Below are 26,293 nucleotides of genomic sequence, written 5' to 3' on the forward strand. Positions count from 1 at the left end.
TCAATATTTGCTTCTTTTTTTCTAAGATTCATTTTATTTATTTATGCATACGAGAGTGGGGGGGGGTGTAGGCCATAGGTGTGGGGGGTGAGAGGATTCACCAGAGACAGAGTGGGGAACAGAACAGGCAGATCGACCAAAGTACACTGCTGAGGGGAGTAGCGGGAGAGACAGGAGAGGTCTGCTGTGCCATGTGGGTAGTTCCCTGGCTGGGGATCAAACTCATGCTGCAGTGGCTGCCTGTAGCTTCACAGTGCTGAGACTTAACCCCTTGTGCCACCAGGGGAGGGAGCCCCAATACTTGCTTCTAAGAGTAACAGAAAGAGAACAAAGGTCCCTGATCATTCAAGTAAAAACTGGATTTTGTTTCACAATCAAAGATAGTCAGTGATGCTTGGGCAGTTGAAGATAAATGAAATGTCAGAACCTGGCCTATTTTCAACTCCCAAATAGGGTGCAGAAATAGTCTCCCAATTACTATGTACGTTTCAGTACAATAAAGTTTCACGTCAGGCTCTTCTTTTCACTTTTTAATGGACTTGGTAAAATCTCCTAGGGACATCTTATGGGCAAGGATGGCATGGGTGACTGTATTAGTGTCCCAAGTTATTAGAAAAGAAATTTACTGTCTCAGTTCTGGAGGCAAGAAAAAAAAAAAAAGGAAATCAAGGTGTTGTCAGGGTGGGTTCCTCTGAGAACTGTGGGGCTGTGGGGGAGAATCTGCTCTGGCCCGCCTCCTAGCTGTTAATCTTTGGTGGCCCTCGGCTTCAACTCCATCACCTTCATCTTCACTTGGCATTCGACGCTGTGCACATTTGTATCCAAATCTCCTTCTGTTAGGGGCACCAGGCTATGAACTAGGGGTCCACCCTGCTCTACTTTAACCTCTTCTTAACTAATAATGTCTGCAAAAATCCAGTTACCAAATAAGTTCACATGCTGAGGTACTGACAGTTAAGACTTCAATGTATGGATTTTAAAGGATACAATTCAGTCTGTTCAGTCACCATCTCTCTCCTGGCAATTCTCGGGGTGTTCAGCTTGCTCTAGCATGTAGCCTCCAACCCCTGAAAGCTAAGGCAGCTGGCCACACAGACCAGATCATTTGCTGTAGGACTTGGTACATACTCGGGAGGAAATCTGGGCTTTTTGCTTGTTTTATGGACAACAACCGTGGCAACCTTTGTTTAAACCATCGTTCCAATCAGTTCTTTGCCTCAGTTGGTAGGTTATCATCTCTGCAGTCCCTTGCATTCTCCTCTCCGTTCCCCCTTCTCAGCTCGCTTGGAAGTCAATGCAGACAGAGCCTGGGCCCTGATGCAGGCAGACAGGCAGCTCCAGTGTCATCTTGCTGGCCCTGGAGTAAGACCAGCCGTGGTAGCTATAGATCTTGACTCCATCGCTGACTGGTTGTGTGATCCGGGGCACTCTGCTTCACTGCTGGGAGCCTGGGTCCCTTCTCTGTGAAATGGGGTAGTAGGAGGTTCCTAGGGAGGTGTGATCATGAAATGGGATCATGTAGGTTCAGCATGTCGGTCTATGGCAAGCCAATAACCTTAGTTACTGCTGTTAATTCGGCTGGGCCTCTGTAATACCCCCTCCCCAATTTATACCTGCACCTGCCAGGTGCAGGTTTCTAAAGCACACTTGGTTCATCTCTCCAGTTCCACGCGGGAGCCTCCACTACCTGTTCATTACCTACCAGTTCAATATTTTGTCATTCAAGGCTCCCCACGCGGTCATAGCTGAGTTTGTCTAGCACTGATCCTCTACTCACAGCCTACTTTGCAGCACAGGTTTCCCCTTCCCCCCAGACCATCCCCATGCTCTCTCTTTTTTTTTTTTTAAGAGTATATTTCATTTTTTTTTTAAAGATTTATTTTTATTTATTTATTTATACAAGCACTGGGTATAGTCAGAAGCACAGGAGGGTGAGAGAATTCACCAGAGCCAGAGCAGAGAGCAGAGCAGGCAGAAGGACCGAAGTACACTGCTGAGGGGAGCAGCGGGCGGCAGGAGAGGTCTGCGGGCCATGCGGGACCCTCCTCTGGTGGCCGGGGAGCAGCCGGGGATCGAACCGGCGCTGCAGAGGCCGCGGGCAGCTTCCCAACCCAGCGCTCAACTGCTGCGCCACCGGGGAGGCCCCCTCATGCTCTCTTGCCTCTTACTTTCATTATTTTACTATTACATTCTCAGACTCATCTCAACTGTCACCTCATCTGCTAACTTTTGTTGTTCTTTCCTCTGAACCCTGTTGCTCTCTGTACTATTTCTTCTGTGGGACTTGGCAGCCTCTACTTTGAAGTCAGCGTCTTAAGCGTGGAAACTGCATCTTCACTTTAACCTGCAGGCAGCACTTTCATGCAGGGGAGGCCTGCTCCACCAGCATTTGTTGAGCACGTTGACTTGCAGAACTTCCAGGATACCAGGAGCTGGAAAGTGTCCTGGGTCCTTCAAGGTCAGAGTCCCAACTAGAAAGTAGGTCAGATCTAAAATCCTGATGGGCCAGCTGACCATCTAATGCCAGTTTGAGTGGATGGGAGCCGTGGAAAGCAGACTTTCAGGTTGGTGTTATAATTAATCAGGTGCTGAAACTTAGGATTGCCTGAAGTTATAAAGCAAGTTAGTGACCTTGCCCAGAATAGATGAGATCCCTCTTTTTTTTTTTTTTTGGTAAGATTTATTTTTTTTATACATACAAGAGCTGGGGTACAGGCCAAAGGTGTGAGGGGGCTGGTGAGAGGATTCACCAGAGACAGAGTGGGGAACAGAACAGGCAGATCGACGGAAATACACTGCTGAGGGGAGCAGCGGGTGAGACAGGAGAGGTCTGCTGCGCCATGTGGGTTGCTCCCTGGCTGGCCAGGAATCAAACTCATGCTGCAGTGGCTACGGATTGTTTCATAGGTTGCGTCTTAACCCTTGCGCCACCAGGGAGGCCCTGCCAGATCCCTCTTTTAAGCACTGGGTAAACCATACCTCCCGCCCACTACAAAACTTCAAACGTAACAAGCTCCTGCCATTCAAAAAACCCTTTTGAATATGACTGGTTTCTGCTCAAACTCTAGTTGTTAAGAATACAATAATATTCAGACACATGTGTGGGCTGGCATGCCGGCCGGGGGCTCAGAAAGCACACCTGGGCTGTTTTGGTTGAGGTGGTCGCAGGAACATAGAGGCAAGTCATGACCTTTTGGGGTCACATAGAACTGGCTTCTCATTAGTATTAGGGTTCTCCAGGTAACAGAAGCAGTATCACAATGTAATATATATTACATTTTATATTAGCAGTTCATTTGAAGGAATTGGTCACAGGCAGTATGATAGGGTAGAGGCTGACAAGTCCAAACTCTGTAGGGTAGTCAGAAACCGAGCAGGAACCGATGCTGCAGGCTGTAGGCAGTATTACTTTGTCCTCACAGAAACCTGTTTTGATCTTAAGGCCCTTTAATTGATTGGCTGAAATTGAAGATGATCTCTTTTATTTAAAGTCACCTGGTTGTAGCTGCTCCCTACATCTGCAAATACTTTCACAGCAGCCCCTAAATTAGTGTTTCACTAAGGAACTCAGTACTGTACCCTACCGTCATACCATTGCATCATGCCAGTGCCATCTCTTCCTGAGAAATCTCTATGAGTCTTGGTTTCTAAATTGTAAAAGATTAAACCTCTTTCTGGGAGAATTCTGTGAGGATTACATCACATTGTAAATTAAAGGGCCAGTACAGTCTCTGACATGTTAATAGACATTCAGCAGATGATTTGCTGTCATTGTCCCTGAGCCTAGAGTCTAATCTCCAGGAAACACCTGTCCCATAGAGGAAGTCACCCAGGATGGCTGTGACCTGCTTTGGTATGAAAGGGAAGAAATCTTGCTGGATTGAAGGACTGGGGATATTCTGTCCTGGTCAGATAGACTGAGGAAGGGGCATGATCACCACCCTCAAATAATTGAAGAGCTGTTCTGTGAAGAAGGCCTTGGACTTATTAAGGAGGCAGAATCCTGAAAGCTCATTAGCCTTTTTTTTGGAACTGAGTTTTCCAGGATTGATCCAGTGACTGCAGCAGTTAACCTGGGTTGCTTGTCAGAATGCAGATTGCAAGTCCTACCCGTGCCTGCCTGAATCAGAGCCTCTTGGATGGGGCTGGGAACCTGCAGTTCACAGATCACCAGAGGATCTTATACCAACCCCAGCTCAACTTCAGCTGTAGTGTAACTCCCCAGGACCTCTCCATACCCAGCAGTGCCTGAGTGGCACGGGTGCCTGGCTGAAAGCCCACCCTTCTATGAATTTAAGACCTGGAATAGGTCAAGGAGGGGGCCAAAGTGACATATTTGGGCAGCAGGGCTAGGGCTAATGCCCAGGTTTACCAGTTATTTTAAAATTAAGATCATCTCATTCTTTGCTGGGAGTTAGGGGACTAAGTTACAAAAAACTACTAATGATTGCAGAACCAACTTGCAAATAAATGCAGTTTAAAACTTGTGTTTAAGTTCTAGGACAGGCAAAACTAAGGGAAAATGTCAGAAGATAACTGACAGGGAAGAATGTTCTATATTGTGATTGAGGTGTGAATTAAATGGTGGCTTGTGCCTCCATTTGTTAAGTTGTACAGCTAAGGTTCCTGCATTTCTGCATGTGTAAATCTTGTCTTAAATCTGTGGTGAATAATTAAGTGGGAAGAGGTGGAGGTGTCTGAAAAGCATAATGTTAATAATTGTTGAAACTGGATGATGGGGAATGGAGGGTTTACTCTATAGTGTTCTGCTTATTTTATGGTTTTAAATTTTTCATAATAAAATACAAAAACTTAATGCATTTTAAGGACCATTCAGCCCATTGGATTTATCCTGCTTGCTGGGGTAATGAGTGAATGGTAAATGAATCTGCCACTCCTCTGTGTCGCCACCACTCGCTCCCATCCCCATACCCCCAGCCTTCCTGAGAATAAGCTCCATTTAGTCCAAGCATGTGGGTTGGAACTCAGGCCCTTGTGCCACAGGTACTGAGGCTCCTGTTTGGAAACGGGTTGTTTTTATACCCGACCTCTCCTGATGGGCAGTCACATGGACTGTCTGCCTCTCGTGTCTTAGCGTCAGCCATGTGGGTATGTCTTTTTTTTTTAACTGCTCCCTCAAGGGGCCTCCAGAAGTGAGTTTAGCCTTTATTGCATTTTATTGTGGAAAATATCTAGCATGGGGCCTCCCCGGTGGCGCAGCGGTTGAGCGCTGGGCTGAGAGGCTGTCCGCAGCCTCTGCAGCACCAGTTCGATCCTGGGCCACAGGCGAGGGTCCCACATGGCGCGACAGACCTCTCCTACCATACCTGCTGCTCCCCTCAGCAGTGTATTTTGTCGGTCTGCCTGTTCTGTTCCCTGCTCTGGCTCTGGTGAATTCTCTCACCCTCCCGAGCTTCTGACTGTACCCAGTGCTTGTATAAATAAATAAATAAATCTACAAAAAAAAAAAAGAAAAAAAGAAAAGAAAAGAAAAGAAAATATTTAGCATGTATTGCAAGTGGACACACTAAGACAATGTGTGTCTTATAAACATAACCACAATGCCCTTACCCCCCCCCCCCACATCAACAATGCTTCTTTAATATCAAATACCCTGTCAGGATCCCCATCCCTTGGCTGATCTCATGAATGGTTTTCACAATTGTTTGTTGGACTCATAGCCCAAACAAGATCCAGCTCTTGATTGTTGCCAGCTGTTTTGCATGATGAAGTGATATTCAGATAGACAGGAACTTCATTTACTCATATGGAGTCAGTGCTTCCCACCACCGCTGTACCAATCCACGTGACTCACTGTGAGGCAAGTGGGAGCCAGTGTGAGCAGCAGTGATGCCATCGGGGTTCTGGCCGGAAGCAGAATTCACCCTAGGTAACTTTAGCGAAGAGATCTGAATGATGACTTACAGGTGCAGACAGGATTCTTGGGGCACGCAGAGACTACCAGTAGGAAAAGGGGAGCAAGTCGTGTTCTAGAGCCAGGTGAGGCAGGAAGGTCCTTGCCTATCAAGGAAGAGAAATGCCCCCCTTCTCTTTTGCCCTCTGCTCTCCTATCTCCTGCTGGTGAGCCCAGCCAGAAGCCACTGCAGGGGCGCCCCACAGTTTGCAGGGGGGACAGCTTCTGGGGGATGCTCATGGATCTGGGGGAGGGGGGCAAGCAAGAGCTAGTATGTTGCTTAATAGCTGACTGAAGTAAAAATACCTGCAGCCAAATCCTGGTTCTTTTACCTCCTAGCCACGTCACAAAGCAAATGGTTTAACCTCTCTGTGGCTCAGGTCTTCCTGTGAGAGAGTTAGTACTACCAAGCAGCCTAAACACGATCATGTCTGTGGTGCCTGGCTCAACGAGTGTTCAATAAATGAGAGCTATAATTATTATAAACTGCTATTAAAAACCACCAGGCCAAACAGGACACAGTCTCTCTTTATCTGGCTCCTTGTTCCTTACTAGACCTGATGACTCCAGCCTAGAGACAGGCCTCAGAATTCTATGGCCTTCGCCCCTCTCCCTCTGATGTCATCCTTCTTGTAGGCACCACACTGTTCTTTGTCTTTGAAGGTTCATCCATCTCTGAAGGTCAAAGCAGGTCTCAGTTCTTCCTCCCCCAGATGAATAAATGAAAGGCCCAGGCCAGCCAAGCTGGGGCTGTTCACAAAGAGTGTTTTCAGGGTCAGACTCCATCACGCTATTCAGGTCCCCGTACAGCTTAATAAATACAGACTTAGAGATCACGTTGCCGGTCACCAGGAACTTCAAAGCCCAGCTCTGGCTCTTTGCTTCCCCTTTTTCCACCATCATCATTGGGAAAACCTTCATGCAAGGCTTGCCTCTGCCCCCCACATTGGTGACAAAGCTGAAAACAGCTGGAGAACAGGTGTTGTAAATTGCCTGGTAGGAAAGACAAACCCAAATAATTACTTTACATAGAAGAGGCTAAGTGTCATCAAAGAAAACCTAGAAACCATGAGACTTCAGAGATAGGAGGATATTTCTCTTAGTGAAGGGTCCTAAACTGAAGAGGTTCTGGATTTGTCCAGAGGATGGGACTGGTTGGTTCCCTGCTGAGAGGGCTATGGTGGGGGAGCCTGCATTGCAGGTGCCAGTTTGTGACCAGACTCCCTAGCTCACAAGTTTAATGGTGGCTTCCTATGGCAAGGTGGAAACTTATTTCTTTTCTTTTCTTTCTTTTTTTTTTTTTTTTACTGAGTCCCAGCCCCACCAGAATAAAAATCACCTACACACAAATAAAAAGTAACTTAATGATGGGTTTAACTGACCTATTCTTTAAATTAAGAGCATGACCCATAAATCTTCAGTATATACAACAGTACTTGTAAAACACATGTTCTATCTCAGCTCCATGTCATCAAGTTGAGAAAAACAGGAACGGAAGAGTGCTGGGATAGTAATTACTGGCTTACGGGGCTGGTATCGCTTTCTCTTGACATTCTGATGGAGCTGTCAGTTAGTCATTAATTGTAACTCTCCAGAATCAAAAAGCAATAGAAAAGGGTATGATTAATGTCTCCATAGCATCTTAAAATATATGAAGTATTTCTTTTCAACAAACTCCCTCCTTAAATTGTAAATTAGAAAATATTATCCTTTTTTTTAAAGTGATTATTATTTTTTTAAAGATTTATTTATTTATTTATACAAGCACTGGGTACAGTCAGAAGCGCGGGAGGGTGAGAGAATTCACCAGAGCCAGAGTGGGGAGCAGAGCAGGCAGAACGACCGAAGGACCTTCTTTCCTGCCGGCGGCAGGAGAGGTCTGTGCGCCATGTGGGACCCTCCTCTGGTGGCCGGGGAGCAGCCGGGGATCAAACCAGCTCCGCAGAGGCTGTAGGCAGCTTTGCAACACAGCGCTCAACTGCTGCATCACCAGGGAGGCCCTTATCCTCTCATTTTAAAGACAGGGAAACTTGGGGTCATAGTGGCCCAAGGTCACGAGGCTGGTAGAAGTAGGATGGGCCTTTTATTACCCTTTTTTGGACCTAGCCCTCCTAACCACAAGGCTTTTGGGGGACTTGCAGACTGTAAATTACAAGTGCAAGGGGCTTTTTTTAACTTCCTAAATAGAGATAATATACTCCTCCACTCTTCCAGCCTTGAGTCTCTGGACTCTGTGCCCCAAGGTGGAATTGCTTACTCTCCCAAGTCGCACCTCTGGGAAGAGGGCTGAGGCTGAGTTTAGCATGCAGCGTGTTCTTAAGAAGTCATCTTGGGATCTACAGCTGCTGAAGGGAGAGCAGCTGCTGAAAGCAGCACTGGACAGAAGCAGAAGTCAAGCTGTGGTTCAGGACAAGAAAACCAAGAGCTGGGGCTAAGTAGTCGTCACCATTGTCCCATTCGGCTCAGATGGCCAGGGCCTTTTACCCTGCCTGCTCTGCTGGGGACGTGGTATCTGGGAAGGCCCTTGTGGCTTTCCATAAAGGCACAGGTAGAGGCTCTCTACCCACAGGTGACCGGCAGCTGCCACCAGTTCGTCCTTAAGGGGGTCCAGCGTGGAAAGCTCCACGTGCCTGCATCACGCTCACCCTGGGAATATCCTTGCCACTTGTCACACTTCTTACGACTCCTGTTTCTGTTAACTATAAACTCACAATAAGTGATAGTTGAATGAACAAGGACTAGCAAAGAAAATGTTTACTGAACCACCAACGCTATGTACCTGAGTGTGGAATATGCTCGGCACTTCTCAGTCTGCTGTCAAGAGTCTTGATAGTCATGCAGGCCTCATAAGTAAGGGTGACCGTTTGGGACAGCCTTGGTTTAGGCCCGTTGTCCGGCTAGTTACCAGCTCCCTTCTACCTTCTTGAAAATAAGCTGGTTGGGGTAATAACGGCCACTCTGACCCATTTCTCTACTCATTCTGAGCCAAAATTCTTATCGCCTCCCAGTTACTCAACTCAGTATCATTCAGTTTCTACCCTAATTTGACTTTTTGAAGGCCACCAACAGCTTTATTATTGCAAGTCTAATGGATACTTTTCTGTTCTTTTCTTGTGCAACCTCCAGCCACCTTCCCTCTTGAAATGGTTTTGGATTGGGAGACATTGTTACCCCAGGCTTCCTTCTGTGCTTTGCTTCCTGCCCTCCCCAGTCTTTGGCTGGCTTCTCTGCCTGACTGAACGTTACAGTTCCCCTGACTTGGATGCTGAACCTTTTGTGCTTTTATTCTGTTGCTGGAATCTCATTAATTCCTGTGAATTTTTTTTTATTCATGTTTCCAATTTATCCTTCCAATTCAAACCTTAACCCTTTCAAACAATTGTCTCCCTAACTATCCAACAAGTTATTCAAGCCAGAAATTTTTAGGAATCATTCTTAAGAATTCTTCCCTTACTGGGCCTCCCCGGTGGCGCAGCAGTTGAGCGCTGAGTTGCGAAGCTGCCCACGGCCCCTGCGTTGCCAGTTCGATCCCCTGCTGCTCCCAGGCCACCAGAGGAGGGTCCCACATGGCGCGCAGACCTCTCCTGCCGCCCGCTGCTCCCCTCAGCAGTGTACTTCGGTCCTTCTGCCTGCTCTGCTCCCCGCTCTGGCTCTGGTGAATTCTCTCACCTTCCCACGCTTCTGACTGTACCCAGTGCATGTATAAACAAACAAAACAAAACAAAAAAATAAATAAATAATACATGCCTCTTAAAAAAAAAAAGAATTCTTCCCTTACTTCCCATTTGCAGTTGATCAATAATCCCGTCTTTTAAAATTTTTTTTAAGGATTTATTTATTTATGAATACAAGAACTGGGGTACAGGCCAGAGGTGTGGGGGGTGAGAGGATTTACCAGAGACAGAGTGGGGAACAGAACAGGCAGACTGACCAAAGTACACTGCTGAGGGGAGCAGTGGGTGAGACAGGAGAGGTCTGCTGCGCCATGTGGGTAGCTCCCTGGACGGGAATTGAACTCGTACTGCAGAGGCTGTGGATAGCTTCATAGGTTGCATCTTAACCCCTTGCGCCACCAGGGAGGCCCCTCCTGTGTTGTTTTTTTTCCTAAAGATTTATTTATACAAGAACCCCGGGGTACAGGCCAGCTGTGCGGGAGGTAAGAGGATTCACCAGAGAAAGAGCAGGGAACAGAACAGGCAGACTGACTGAAATACACTGCTGAGGGGAGCCGCGGGCGAGACAGGAGAGGTCTGTTGTGCCATGTGGGTTTCTCTGCAGCTGGCCAGGATGGAACCAGCAATGCAGAGGCTGCAGACAGCTTTGCAGAGGTGCGCTCAACCGCCTTTGTCACCAGGGAGGCCCTCCTTTTTTAATAAGTCTGTCATGGGCTTTTCCACGTCTCTGTTATTACCACCTTTTCCCAGCTCATCATCTACTCTTACCTACATTATTGTAATAGTCTCCTAACTGGTATTCTCACCTACCGTGCTTGCAAGTCTGGAGACACTGGATGGGAGGATATGAATAACAATGATCTTATGCTTCTACCAATCAATTAAAAGGCCAACAAACACCTCAATAGAAAAGGGCAAAGGCCACAAACTGCTAACAGAAAAGGAAATACAAGTGCTTTCAAACTTTTGATAGATAGATGTTTAACCTCACAATAACAAGAGAAATATAAATTAAAATGACAGTGATATACGACTTCTCATCCATCACCCATCATTAAGAGGAATTCAAATTGCCACAAACTTTTTTGAAGGGCTATTGAGTGGAATCCACCAAATAAATAAAATGCACCTATCAGTTGAAATAACATAAATTTTAGTTTATTCTGTTTGCCACATGTATGCATGAAGTATGTATAAGGACATTTTAATATTGTTATAAGAAAAAAAATGGAAACAACTAAATCCCCATCATTAAGAAACTAATTAAATACATTATGGCATCTAATACCAGTCAGGGAAATGAGTATGCAGAGCATTATCTATTCCTCGAACTCAATCCTTTCCTTCTCTTTTTTCCTGTAGACCTCAGCTAAAATATCACCTCTCTTAGACAGGCCTTTCCTAACCACTCTTTCCAGTGTAGATCCCCAATTCCTTCTCTCCAAGGGGCATAACTTGTCGTTATTTTGTTTGTTCACTTGTAATTTTGGTTCCTCTTTTTTAGAATGTGATCTTCGAAGAGACAGTCTGAATGTCTCATCTGACTGTTGTATCCCAGCACCTAGTAGTCTTTGGCACTCAGTAAGACTTGTTTCAAAAAAAAAAAAGAAAGAAATAGGTTCAAAGTGGAGATGTTTACGCAACCCCCACCAAATCTCCTTGCCAAACCTAATTGCATTTTCTGCCTCTCCTGGAAGTGGAGTTTTAAACCGATCAATCTGGAATTTCCTGGTCTGCACTAGTGAGGTAATCTGCATGAAAAAGACATTCTCTCCCTCAAAAAGGGAAGGTGACTTTGCCTGATTTTTTTTTTTCTCTAATAACCTTATTTCAACTTCCTACCTATAAAAGCTGTCATTTTTTTCCAATTGGATTTTTTTAAAAAGATTTATTATTTATGCATACAACAACTGGGGTGTAAGCCAGAGGTGTGGGGCAGTGAGAGGACTCACCAGAGAGAGTGTGGAGCAGAACAGGCAGATCTACTGAAATACACTGCTGAGGGGAGCAGTGGGCAAGGCAGGAGAGGTCTGCTGTGCCATGTGGGTTTCTCCCAGGCCGGATGGATCGAACTCATGCTGCAGTGGCTGGCAATAGCTTGATCACGCTGTCTTTAACCCTTGCACCACCAGGGAGGCCCTGGATTTTGTTTTTTAATAGTTTGATTGACTGACTCACTTAAAAATGGTTGATGGCAGGCCTCCCTGGTGGAAAAAGGGGTTGAGTCACAGCACTGTGAAGCTATCGGCAGCCACTGCAGCATGAGTTCGAGCCCTGGCTGGGGAACTACCCACATGGTGCAGCAGACCTCTCCTAGCTCACCCACTGCTTCCCTCAACAGTGTATTTCAGTAGATCTGCCTGTTCTGCTCCCCACTCTGTCTCTGATGAATCCTCTCTCTCCCCACACCTGGCCTGTACCCCAGTTCTTGTATTCATAAATAAATCTTTTTTAAAAATTGGTTGATAGTAAAATCTCAATAGTTGGGCCTCCCTGGTGGCACAGGTGGTTGAGCGCTACACTGTGAAGCTTTCCGCAGCCTTTGCAGAATGGGTTCGATCACGGCCAGCCAGGGAGAATCCCACATGGCGCAGCAGACCTCTCCTGTGTCACCCGCTGCTCCCCTCAGCAATGTATTTCACCAGTCTGCCTGTTCTGTTCTCCACTCTGTCTCTGGTGAATCCTCTCACCCTCCCGTGCATCTGACCTGTACCCCGGTTCTTGTATAAATAAATAAATCTTTAAAAAAATAAAATAAAATCTCAAAAGCCCCCAAGTCATCCTTATTAGTGAAATATTAGAAGCATTCCCATTAAATTCATCAATAACAATATCAGGTGTGACCATGTAATTTAAATATTTATTTGGTCTTTCCAGAAAGATTTTCCTGTCTGGCCCGGAGCTCCCAAAACACTTGGGGTTTCCAGAGAGAAGAGTAGTGGGAGCACCTTCTGTTACATTCTTGGTCTTTTGTCCTCAATTCTTGAAGTAACTCCAAAGCCATAAAAGTGAAAGGAACATCATGTTATTTATTCATAATCAGCCCCTTTTTACCACACCCGTCTAATGTTAATGAAATGACTTTTAGAAAGTCCCTAAGGGTGAGGGTTAGTTGTCAGGGAAACCCCATGTAATAAGATTTGACTTTAGGGGGCCTCCCTGATGCCGCAGAGGTTAAAGTCTCAGTGCTATCAAGCTGTTACCAGCCACTGCAACTTCAGTTTGAGCTAACCCACATGGCGCAGCAGACCTCTCCTGCCTCGCCCGCTGCTCCCCTCAGCAGTGTATCTCACCAGATCTGCCTGTTCTGTTCCCCACTCTGTCTCTGGTGAATCCGCTCACTGCCCCCACCCCCGTACTTCTGGCCTACACACTAGTTCTTGTATGCATAAATTAATAAAAATAAATCTTTAAAAAAATAAAAAAAAAGTTTGACTTAGCTATAGCTGGTAGTAGGGGAGAACTAGAGCTCAACTTCAAACACTACTGGCCAGTGATTTGATCCACCATGCCTATATAATGGTGCCTTTGTAAGACCCTAAGAGGATGAAGTTCAGAGAGCTTCCAGGTTGGTGAGCTTGTTGGAGGTCCCGGGAAAGCAGTACACAAAGAGTTGACAAGGAAGCCCTGCACCTTCCCACATTCCTTGTTCTAAATCGCTGTGTTGTAGTCATCTATAATAAACCAATCATCTAGTAAGTAAAATGTTTTCCTTTAAATAAGAGTTGTGAGGTGCTCTACCAAATTAGTTGAATCTGAGAAGGGGGTTGTGGGAGTTCGTTAATTTATAGCCAGTTGATGGGAAGCACAGGTAACAACCCAAATGTGCCATTGGCGGCTGAAGTAGGGGAGAAGGAATGCTTGGAAGTCTGATCCCTGAACCTCTGGGAGCCAACATTATCTCCAGGTGTTGATAGTGTCAGAATTGAGTTAACACTCAATGTTTTGTGACATCCAGCTGGTGCCACAAAATAACTGGTTGTGTGGAAAACCCATAGACCATATGTCGGAAGTGAAGACGTGTTAGAGGAAGCACAACAGGAGTGTTTTCCATCAGATCACCATTATTATTGAACATTATTTCAGAAGCATACTCAAAGCAATGAGACAAGAAAACAAAATAGGAAATTGAAATGTTGGAAAGGAACAGGGGAAAACAGTTATTAAAGCAGTTGTATGACTGTACACTTTGGGTGGAAAATATGGATTAAAAGAAAATTTAATGGGGGCCTCCCCCGGTGGCACAGGCGGCTGAGCGCAGCACTGTGGGGCTGTCTGCAGCCTCTGCAGCACGAATTAGATCCCTGGCCTGCCAAGGAGGTGACCCACATGGTGCCGGAGACCTCTCCTGTCATGCCCGCTGCTCCCCTCAGCAGTGTATTTCGTCAGTCTGCCTGTTCTGTTCCCCGCTCTGGCTCTGGTGAATCCTCTCTCCCTCCTGCACATCTGGCCTGTACCCCGGTTCTTGTATAAATAAATAAATCAATCTTTAAAAAAAAAAAAAAAAAGGAAGAAAGAAAATTTAATGGAATAGTTTTCTGGATCAACCCTTTGCTGTTGCCTTGGCAATGTGATTTTGTTATATATGGGTTTTTAGATAAATTACAAAATTTTAAAAAGTGATAAGAATAGTATATAGCCTTTACCAGCATTTATCTTTTATTTACATTTTGTACTAGTTAACTTATCTACATATATAAATTCTTTGGTTTGGAAACATTTAAGAGTGAGTTGAAGCCATCATGATCTAAGACGATTATATAATCCACTGTCCATACTCAAATTTTATCTATTGCCCCAGTAATGTGCTATGTAACTGTCTTTTTCTCCTGGCTCAGCATCTAATCCAGAATCACACATTTAGCTGTGAGTCTGTTTAATCACGTTTAATTTGGAATAGTTCATTAGTCTGGTATTTTTTGACCTTTAGATTTTAGAAGAGTTACCCAAGATTATTTATGTTTTCTCAAATTACATTAAGATTATGACTTTTGAGGCAAGACTCACAGATGTGGTCATGTGTCTATATATCTTATCAGGATGCACTTCATGCTGTCTGTGTTCTGCTTCCATCACTTTGTTAAGATGGTACCTGCCAGGTTTCTCCTGTAGTGCCACATTTTCTCTTTGTAATTAACAAGTAATCTGTGGGATGATACTTTGAGACTATTTAAATATCTTGTAAGAAAATTTAAACATACCTTATTTCTCATGAAGCTTTTGCTATTCGTCATTTTATTTATTTATAAAAGATTTACTTTATTTATGCATACAAGAGCTGGGGTACAGGCCAGAGATGCGGGGGGGTGAAAGGACTCAAATGGGGAACAGAACAGGCAGACTGACTGAAACACACTGCTGAGGGGAGCAGTGGGTGAGACAGGAAAGGTCTGCTGTGCCATGTGGGTAGGGTAGCACCCTGGCCAGCCGGGGATTGAACTCATGCTGCAGAGGATGCTACTGCTTCATAGTGCAGTGCTTATCCCCTTGCACCACCAGGGAGGCCTGTTACTTGTCATTTTAACATCCACTAGTAATTTCCTAATTGTATATTTATTAGTTGTACTTTACTTATTAAGCAGAGAATTCCCTTTTCTCTCATTAGTTTATATGCAGATAGACGCTGATTCTTTTATTTAATGAATTATAAATCATTATTATGTTAGGATTTTTAGCCTAATATCTGCTTCTTGTGAGTTGTGATCATACAAATTTCTTTACATTCAGTTACTTTTTAACTGAGTTTTTAAGTAGATGGCCTTTCATACTTTGACTACTAAACTGCAATACACTCTTAAAAGTTTTCCCCACAAAACAAACCTTCCCAGACTAAAGTTTACTTCCTAGGTTTCCATATGGGTTGGACTCCATCATGTACCCACTTGGATCTCTCTGTTATTGTTTATTTTTGTTACATTATAGATAACATACGCTCATGTTTACAAGTTCATGTGTGTATCCTCAGTGAGTATTGTATTTGCTCATATTAGAGATTAAGTAAGGAGACAGTGCTTCTTGGTTCTAAAATCATACAGAGAACTTTTACTATCATAAAATAGATCATGAATCCAGAATTCTGTATTTGATCATCTTCAAGTTTAACAAAAGAAGCCTTAGCAAAAGATAGCAGTTAGTGGGCCTCCCCTGGTGGCGGGCGCAGCGGTTGAGCGCTGGGTTGTGAGGCTGCCCGCAGCTTCTGCAGCGCCAGTTCCATCCCCAGCCACCGGGGAGGGTCCCACCCAAAAAAAAAAAAAAAAAGGTAAGCGATTAGGAGAGCCATGACCAGTCAGTCACCTTTTCCTGCCTTCCCCATACTTACATAGGGATCAGCATTGTATTAATAAATGCAGGGGAAAAGCAAGACACCACCCATCAGAACACGTGCCTCTACCAAAGTCTTAGGATGCATGTCTAGGATTTCATCTGGTCAGTGAATAAGAATGTACTATGTGCTAGACTCTGGGGCAGGCAGTGAGAATACAGCAGAAACCCAGCAGACAGAGCTGCTGCCCTCAAGAAAGTAGCATCCTTTTGGGAGAGAGAGACAGCCAGCAAATAAACATGGTAATACAGCAACTGGTGCTAAATGCTATGGAAAAAAATAAAGCAAGAGTAGGGAGCTAGATGTTGGTGGGAGATATTTTTTTATGGAGAGAGTGGTTGAAAAAGAAAGCTGAATAGTAATGTTGGAATAGGGAACCGAAGGAAGCCTCAGCGGTGAGGGATGTGGGTGTGTTGAGCCAAGGGAAAGCCTCGTGGGCAGAAGGAACAGCAGATAGATCCAAGCCACTGAGCCGAAAGGTGGGCGAGTGCTTAGTGTGCCTGACTGCACTTGAGGCGCTGCCATGCCAGTGATGGTAAAGATGAGGCTTACATAGAGATGGCAGGTCAGTGAGGCAGAGACTAGAGATGGATGCCAGGTGAAGAGCCTGTCTCTAAGAGGAGGGAGTTACTGAGATATTGCTGGTGGGTCAAGTAAGAGGATAATGAGAACTGTCGGTTTAAGAGACCCTGATAAGTTGCATCAGTGGGTGGTGGGACAGAATTCTCATTGGAACAGCTTCAGGAGAGCCCAGGTGGCTCTTTGGAGCATCTTGCTCTAAAAGGGAACAAGAAAACCAGGGTAGGATCTAAAGAGTAATGTGGAACCAAAGGAGGGATTTTTAAAGATGGAGGTGTTTTCATATGTGTAGACTAGTGAGAATCATCCAGTAGATAGGTCATTGCAGAAGCAATGACCTTGAGCACAGGAGCTCCTGGAGATGGAGTGTGCAGCACATGGAGAGATGGGGAAGGTGACCCATACCCATTAAGAGGGGAGGAAGCAGAACATGTCATGTAGGGTTGGGTCGCCAGAAGCAAGCTGGCTACCAGCGCATCACCTTTTTTCCATACTTGCTATGATTTCTCTGCTTTCTTCTTGCATCTGTGGGTTTCCTTTCTTTGACCTTTGTTTCTGTTGTTTATTGTTAACATTTCTGTGCTGGAGGGGCAGTGGGTGGCGGGGGCGGGGGCGGGGGTGGGGGCTGTCCTTAAGTTCATCCAGTGTGCAATGTTGCTGGAAAAGAAAAATTAAAAATAGATTATTTGAGGGCCTCCCCGGTGGCGCAGCGGTTGAGCGCTGGGTTGCGAAGCTGCCAGCGGCCTCTGCGGCGCCGGTTCAATCCCCAGCTGCTCCTCGGCCACCGGAGGAGGGTCCCACATGGCGCGCAGACCTCTCCTGCCGCCCGCTGCTCCCCTCAGCAGTGTACTTCGGTCCTTCTGCCTGCTCTGCTCCCCACTCTGGCTCTGGTGAATTCTCTCACCCTCCCGCACTTCTGACTGTACCCAGTGCTTGTATAAACAAAACAAACAAACAAACCAGCAAACAAATAAATAAAGCATGCCTCTATTAAAAAAAAAAAAAAGATTATTTGAGTTGAGAAGCCTTGATGTAAGAAGGGGGTGAGGAGAATTATACAGAGATCTTTTAGTATCATCAAAAGTATCAGTATATAGGGTATATGCTGAACGGTAACTGTTTGAATGTTTAGAAGAAATCTCTACCCTTTTAATTATTTAAGACTCTGCAGTTAAAAGATTATCAAGTAAATTAGAGCTAGAAGGACTCACCTGGGTAAATTAGCATAATTGAAAATATCTATGAAGACATTAGTTTAAGCTTTGTTAACTTTATTTTTTCAAAATAAAACCATGTTTGTGGTTTTCCTGATTGTCCAGGAACACATTTGTTGTAGACTATTCAGTATTGCAAAAATTGTAAAGTGAAGTCAATTCTTTACACCTACTCCACCCCAACCCCTCCCCCAGAGAACCACAATTACTACTTTGCAATAATACTTTCCAGATTTTTCTGTGTATATTTTGATCAGTATTTACTTCCAGCTTAGCTGTTTGATCTGTTTTCAACAGAAGGCTAAATGAAAACTGCCGGCTGGCAACATTGATCTTTCACATCTAATCAGATTTTAAATGCTTTTAATGCAGAATCTTTATAAATGCATATAATGTAAATATGCAGACTAGAACAGCCTGTCTCCGAGTGAGTTCTTAAGGAGGGAGAGAACACAAAACAGACCTTTGTTTCAGAATTAAATGTTTCTTTGATACTGAAATAATAAAATGCCAGCCTTAGCTTTTTGACTTGGGGGTTTTTGTAACCACTGACCGTAATACAATTTTAAAGATTGTTTGACATATTTGATGAAATATGGGTACTACATAGATTATTTTGGGGTACTTTTTATAGGACATTGAGGTACTAAGAGAGAGACCTGAAGCTGTGGATCTCAGTTCCCAGAATGAGGAAAATGAGCAAAGGGTTTCCACTTCAAAGGAGGAGCCGCTACAGCCGAAGAATGAAGATGAACATAAAATGGCAGATAAACCTGAGTGGGAACCTAGAAATGAGGTAAGTCTGTGAGAATATCCCAGCCTTACTATTTTGGTTTTGTTGTATATTTTATAGCTTTGACAGTTTGTGTTGAGAATACATTTTGCATGCAAGTGTGTGCTACTATAAAGCAAATCTGATACCTGAAAATACTTTTTTAAAATTCACATGCATACATTCACATTCACATACATACCTCCAGGAAGTTGCAGGGTTTTGTTGTGTTTGCCATGGCAAGGGAAAATGAGGTGACTTGTACCCCTTCAGCCAGGAATCCTCAATCAGCCACCTGCTGAGGCAGCCAGGTGACCAGGTCTGGAAGAGTGGGCCAGAGGGCTACAGGTACATCACCCTCCCCACCAGCCGGGCTTGGACTCAGTCCTTACTCATTGTCCTGGCAGGCCGTGGTGGAAGGCGGTTTCGCATTGCTGGCCTAAATAAAGGTCAGGTCTGGAGGGACTGTCTCCTGGATTCCTCACTGACAATTACGAGAGGTATGAAAAGATGAACACCAGGAGGCAGGCTGAAGGTATGGAATCTTTCTGTAGCCTGTGCTTCCCCACCCTCAACCCCTCTCACTTGAGCCATACTCCCACTTTCTTCTCAGCCTGCCTGAGGTCTCAGCCCACAGCCTAGCAAACAAGTGCTCCCGAGATAGGCCTGGAGGTTCCACAAACCTGATCCATTTGGCATTTTTCACCTGGAAGTTATGTTCTCTCAGTCTTGTCCTTGAACACCCTTGGAGCATGGAGAGTCCCTCTGTAACCCTGACCAGGTGTAACATCACATTCAATATTACATGATTGATGGAGTGAATCAGAAAACAGCTTTGCGCTCTCTGCCCACCCAACGTTTCCCCACCACTTACACTTTGTTCTGACTTGCAGTTCTTTTCTGCATCCTGCGTGAAATCTAGGGCAGAAGCCATGACTTCCAGATAAAAATCTGTTTGTCTCAGTACAGCAATTGATGTAATTCTCAAAATCTGAACTGAAATTCAGCTTCTCCTCTCTTCCCTCCACTAGCAGGCTGTGTGGCCTGTTTCTCCATTTTCCCAGTTCTTCCTCCTGTCTTCTCTGGGGCTGGCTAGGGTTAGTTGGGGGGTGGTAAGTGTTCAAGAGAGGTGTTACCTGACTGGCATCAAACTCACATTGGTTTCCCTTGAACACAGGGCATGTTTAAAACTACTTCTTTGTCTGAGGCACTTTTATTTCATTGTTTTTTTGGTGACCCCATGCCCCTCAGAGCTGGGAGTCTTTCACCCGCCCTTCCCTTGACCAAAGACAAAGGCATTACCACCTCAGGTGGCACTCTCAGCCACATTCTGGCCTTCCAGCAGCTGGTCCTGGCAACCTGTACTTCATTCCAGATACTTCCCTAGATTCAGCTTTTCTCAGGCTAGCTCTTACTCATTCTGCTGTGTTCCTCATACTTCACATACCCTTGTGGTTTGGCTTTGCCTCCAGCCCCGTGCGGGCATCCACGTACCAGCACACACACTGTGTCATATCAATGTTAATATGAGCAAAATACTGAAAGAACCATATTTGTTTTGAAGGAGACATTCCAGCCCATTTTTCCAAGTGCCTCACAGTCATCTTTTTGAGGGAGACGGTATTTTTAGGGAGACGGTAGTTTCTTTACCGCTTCATTATATATAGTATTTTTCTCCGGGGTTTGCTTTCTCTTCACTCCCTCGTAGCGCTTCCCAAAAGAACTGTTTTCTCTGCTTGACTTACCTATAGTAATTAACTGCCAGATACATCGTGGGTACTCATTTAATACTAATGAAGAAATAGATGAAGTAGGGCATGTCCTTGGAGAATTTGATATATATCTTAGAATAAACATCAGTATGGACAGAACATTCCAGAAACACATTTTAATCATCCAAAGCAAAGGCATTTGTGCCTTGGTTCTTAATTATCAGGGTCCACTTATTTTGTACCTCTGTCAGTCTTGTTGAGTTAGCATTTACACATTTCTTCAATGAACTTTTGACAATATTTCTAGCAACCCTTTTCTGAGATATTAGTACGTGCTCTATTTGTGTTGAAATAAAACAAAATTGAGTTGATTATGACCACAGTGAATCGCTGAAGTTTTATTTCTATGCTTTTGGATGACAAACCTGAAAGAATACCTGGGATGGACATAATTTGCTCAGTAACAGTGACTTCTTTGTAGCCCCACTGCAAGCCTAGACATAGACTGCCAGCTGCTGCTGAATACACAGTGTATGTAGGTTAACTAGTCTGAAGACATTTTCTTCTCACTAAAGATTAGTTGAGTTCATATTAATATTTCGTCTTTTAAAAGATAAAATGTGGCCCCACCATATTCTGTGAACACTTGGTTTCTGTTCAAAATGCAGTGAGTTATTGATCCAAATGGAATTGTGTGTTTGAAGATTTAGGAAGAATTGTTTGACTTATTTAAAAAACTGACCATTTCCTGGCAATTAAATTGAACTTAATAATGTGGAATATCGAAAGGTTACTTGTAAGAATGACTCAGTTGTCCATTTTTGTGCAGGATTTTTGCCTAGTTGAACAAAAATATGAAGCAGTTATATTGAGGAGAATTTACTAAGTTCTGTGAAACTAAATGTCTCAAAATTGTCCTGTTTAATTTCTTAAGTGTGTCAGAAGAGTTCTGTTACATAGTGATTTCAAACAGAATGCTGACCACAGTTAAGGTCCGCAAATAAAAGACACATGAGATTCTGAAGAAAAGTGAGCAGGTTTTTTTTTTTCTTTTCCTGTTTTAGAGGTAAAGGTAGGTTTGAGAAAAATACCAAGGAATCGGGAGGCCCTCATCACCACTATCCATACAGAAGGGGGTACCTGGAGAGAAACAGCTCAGGGAGAACTGGAAATGATAAGACTTGGCAGAAGCTGTCTCTTGCTCCTCCCACCTCTCCATCTCTTGCCTTTGTCTCTTGTGGACCCAGTCAGACAGCTGGATTGGTAGGGGTTAGCCACGCAGCCTGCATCTCCAGGGGCATTAAGGGGGCAGTTAATGATATGTCCTTGACTAGGCTGAAGGGACCAGTCTATAATTTATTTTGAGCAAAGGATCCTCATACCCTGATATCTATGTTCCTAGATCAAGCTTTATTTTCTGCAAACTGTTATTTGCCCATCATTGAGAATTGTTTTCATAGAAATCCAGATTTGAGAGTGCTGTCCATCCTCACACCTGTGTTCAGCAGCACATTTTCTGCATTGGTGGGCCAGGACATAATGAATTAAGCTTGAGTCAATAAGAGAACAGCCCATTTTTGAAATTTCCTAAGTAGGAATCACTTTAAATTAACAAGCCCATTGGTGAAGCATTCCTCTATCCACTAGGAATGCATAATTTGCCAAAGAAAGAAATCGCATCTACCAGTTTAGCTTAAATAGTCCTGTAGAAAATAGAAAGCCTTGTGTATTAATTGTGAACCTTGAAAACAAGGTTTCATAGTACTCAAAATATCTGGAAGAAAAGAATCATTCCAACTGATCCGAATCTTTAAAACAGGAAACAAAGTAAAAACGGTTGGGAGTGTTGCCTAGCACATGAGTCAGCAATGTGAACTTGCTAACATACGAAGATAACAACTCCCATAATGTACCACAAATAGAAATCCAGGAAAAATATAATGGTTTCTACATTTAATTGTATAGCGGAACTCAAAAGCCAGGATGAGAATTCTACAGATTCACAAGAAACAGAGGGAACTCAAAACCAAATTTGAGATAATCAGTCATCAAAGTTGCAGACCTCAAAGAGGAATTTGATTCAGATGTCATAACAGAAAATAGGGTTCAATAGGTGGAAAATGAGGTCTCAAAACCACACTTGGGGGGAAGTTTACATCTTAGAATGTTTAAAAACTTCTGTTCAGAAAATGGAAACTAAGATAATTCTCTCCACCCAGTAGAAATCAGAACCTCAAGTGGGTCCCAACACCAGGTATAAAGTCTGACATTCTACACTATCACTGTCAGGAATCCTCAGCCAAGAAAGCAAGATCTAGAAAATAAAAACTGGTCCTTGCAGAAAAAAAAAACATAAAACTATTCCTGCAGACACAGCTCCCAAACAAAGGATGGACTCATCTTTAAAAAGTTCAAGACAGGAAAGGATGAGAAAATCTGCATTATTTCTAATGAGTCCCAGGAAAGACCAGAAAGTATGGAGCAGCAACAATATTCAAAGAGCTTGTGACAAAACATTTCCAAAATCAAATTTATTTCATGGTTTAGATAAAACTGCACAAAGTCAAGCAGAGTTAATAAAAACAAATTAGACAAAATGAAATAGCAGGACAACAAAGACAAGAGGGGGAAAAAAATCTTAATTACCTGAGGAAGATTAGCTGTAAAATGACAGACTAACAGCACACCTGTCAACAGTAATACATGCCATCAGACAAAATACTGAGGAAAAACATTAAGCCTGGTATTCTTCTTTTTTTTTTTTAAGATTTATTTATTTATGCATACATGAGGTGGGGCACAGGCCAGAGATATGGGGGGTAAGAGAATTCACCAGAGACAGAGCAGGGAAAGAACAAACTGACTGGCTAAAATACACTGCTGAGGGGAGCAGCGGGTGAGACAGGAGAGAGGTCTATTGCGCCATGTGGGTTGCTCCCTGGCCGGCCGGAGATCGAACTTGTGCAGCAGAGGCTGTGGATTGCTTCATAGTGCAGTGCTTAACCCCTTGTGCCACCAGGGAGGCCCAAGCCTGGTATTCTTACCAAGAAAAACTATCAATTTAAGTACGGAGGCAAAATAATTCCAGGTTACAGAAATGGAAAGCTTACTATTTGTGGGTCCTCTCTAAAAACAGCTGTCAAAGGCGTTACTTCAGTAAGAAACCAAATCCTGAAGACAGGAGATGAAGCAAAGATGAGTAAAGGCCAAATATTTTGGTAAATTAAATAAATACATTACAAATCTAAAAAATCTCAAGTTTTAAGGTAGAATCAACAGTACTAGCCAAAAATTATAGGAAAGAGGGGCCAGAAATGATGAAAAAGTTTGGAACTAAAGAAAAGATATTAAGGAAGGGTATTAAAATATTAAGAATTGACTACTAAAAAAGGGTATATGAAGTAAAAATTCCAAATGGGGATAAAAATTCAGCTTGAAGAACCGGCAGTCCTTTAAAGCTTAAACTTAAAGCTCCAGAAAACGTTTAAAGGAATGATGCACCCCTTTTGTTTTTCTACAGAGACATATAAATGGGACAGACACATCTTTCTGTCTGGAAGACTTATTTCAGTTGCTTTCATCACAACCTGAAAATTCACTGGAGGTAATTGGAACCTTGAATAGAACCTCTTTTCTTGGATGATATATAGCAGTTTAAAGTAATACTTCTGCAATACTATCTACTGCACGAAAACTTAGAATTGCTTTTTATTCAGACTGTTCCTCCAAAATCAAATTTATATAATGCATGATGAATCAAAATGGTAGTAAGCAATCGAAAGTCTAAGGCATAAGCTTTAATTTTGTTAGCATTTCATTATAGCTGTTATTCATGGCCCTCCACAATGTGGCTTTAGATTAACAGCTAGGATGAGAGTTGCACTTCATAAATTATAACATAATTAAACAAGATCAGCTTTTCTACTACCTTAATCAAACTTGGTATTTCCATGATGGTCAAAAAATAATTCCCGCCCTCCCCAAGTACAACATATTCTGATTTGGGCTCATGTTACATGTTGTTTTGCCTGTTATTTAACTAAAACTATATCCCTCTATTCATACAGAGGAACAATAATGAGGAAAGGTACTAGTGATACATAGCTGCTCCTGAAATAGGATTAAGTATATCTAAAGTGCTATTTTTCCCTTCCCCTTTTAGGGCATCTCACTGGGAGATATTCCTCTTCTAGGAAGTATCAATGATGGCATGAATTCTTCAGCACATTATAGTATAAATTTTAGCCAGGCTATAAGTCAAGATGTGGATCTCCATGAGGCCATGTTGCTGTGTCCAACAGACAATACATTTAGAAGAGATCCAGTATCAAGGACTTCACAACCACAGGAACCATTTCTGCCGTTAAATCCCCAAGCCACCGATCCTGAACAGACCATTCCTGGAACTAACTTGACAGGATTTCTTCCATTTGTTGACAATCAGATGAGGAATCTAACAAGCCAAGACCTTCTATATGATCTTGATATAAACGTATTTGACGAGATAAATTTAATGTCTTTGGCCACGGAAGAAGGATTTGATCCAATGGCCATTTCCCAGCTTTTTGAAGAACCAGATTCTGATTCTGGGCATTCCTTAAATTCAAGCCATAATAGCACTTCTATCACAAAGTCAAATTCCTCTCATTCTGTGTGTGAAGGAGCTATAGGTTTTAGTAGTGACCTTGAATCTCTTTCCTATCATGAATTAGAAGGCGCTGTAGGTGGCTACTACCCAGAGCCCAATAAGCATTGTCACCTGGAACACAGGAGTGATGCTGGTTTTCGTGACGACGTTGCATTTCAACACGTATTTCATAACCATACTTACCACTTACAGCCAAGTACAGTAGAATCTACTTCTGAATCTTTCTCATGGCCTGGGAAGTCACAGAAAATAAGGAGTAGGTATCTCAATGACACAGACAGAAATTTAAGCCGTGATGAAAGACGTGCTAAGGCTCTGCATATCCCTTTTACAGTAGATGAAATTGTTCGTATGCCTGTTGATTCTTTCAACAACATGCTAAGCAGGTATTATCTGACAGATTTACAAGTGTCCCTGATCCGTGATATCAGGCGAAGAGGAAAAAATAAAGTTGCCGCTCAGAACTGTCGTAAGCGTAAACTGGACATAATTTTGAACCTAGAAGATGATGTATGTAACTTACAAGCAAAGAAGGAAACCCTTAAGAGAGAGCGAGCCCAGTGTAACAAAGCTATTAACATAATGAAACAGAAATTGCATGACCTTTATCATGATGTCTTTAGTAAGTTAAGAGATGATGAGGGGAGGCCCGTCAATCCAAACCATTATGCTCTCCAGTGCAGCCATGATGGAAGTGTTTTGATTGTACCCAAGGAACTGGTGACCTTAGGCCACAAAAAGGAAAACCAAAAGGGAAAGAGAAAAAGTGAGAGAAGTAAGTGAAAGTGAACCCCACTAAAATCCATAAAGTTGAGCAACTGACATATGGATCCATCATAAACCATTGAAACTGCTTCAAAGTTTAGCTTATCTCTTTTTAAGTACTGCTACTTGAATTACTCCGTTAAAGCTACTTTTTGAAGCTTATATGGACAAATGTTTAGGACTTAAAGATCAGATCTGTGGGAAATCTGGGAAAAGCCACTTTTCATGAAGTTATGCTTCATATTAAAGAATCAAATATATACAGTTAGGGTAACATGAAAACTTGATATGACTACTATTCACTTAGCCATTTTCTTAGTAAGATGGTCACATCAAAAGCACATTGTGGATGTATTTTAAAATGTATGTTTTGACTTGAAATGCAAAGCAGCCTTCATGTTTTCACTTGTTAGCACTGAAGTATAGTGAACTTTTCATAGTCTAATTTTGGAGTGCTTAACTTATAACCTGTGGAAATAAATTTTTATATTTGGGTGCATAAAAGGTAACTTCCCTTTCATACAGAATATTTAAGCAAATTTACCTTGGATATTTTTTCTCCAAAAAAATACATTCAGGAAGATGATATCTAGCAAATTGAGCCGCAGTGAGTCTTACAGTTTGCAAATTGGTGTCAGTCAATCAATATGCTAAACTTAAGAGCCAACCTGCAATTATACCAAGATGCTGAGG

At 43.2% G+C, this 26,293-nt stretch overlaps 1 protein-coding gene across 1 annotated transcript in view; it reads left to right on the forward strand.

The window, feature by feature from the left end:
* Positions 1–25,618, forward strand: part of NFE2L3 (NFE2 like bZIP transcription factor 3) — a gene marked incomplete at both ends in the record, with an annotated part of 30,367 nt that extends 4,749 nt beyond the window's left edge. Inside the window, 3 exons of the mRNA XM_084230597.1 lie at positions 18,338–18,499; positions 23,708–23,791; positions 24,350–25,618. Of these exons, the coding sequence (XP_084086723.1) occupies positions 18,338–18,499; positions 23,708–23,791; positions 24,350–25,618 (1,515 nt within the window). The remainder of the gene's footprint in view (positions 1–18,337; positions 18,500–23,707; positions 23,792–24,349) is intronic.
* Between the last annotated feature and the right edge of the window lie 675 nt (positions 25,619–26,293).

Source organism: Talpa europaea (genome assembly GCF_964194135.1).
Source record: "Talpa europaea genome assembly, chromosome: 3".
Lineage (NCBI taxonomy): Eukaryota > Metazoa > Chordata > Mammalia > Eulipotyphla > Talpidae > Talpa > Talpa europaea.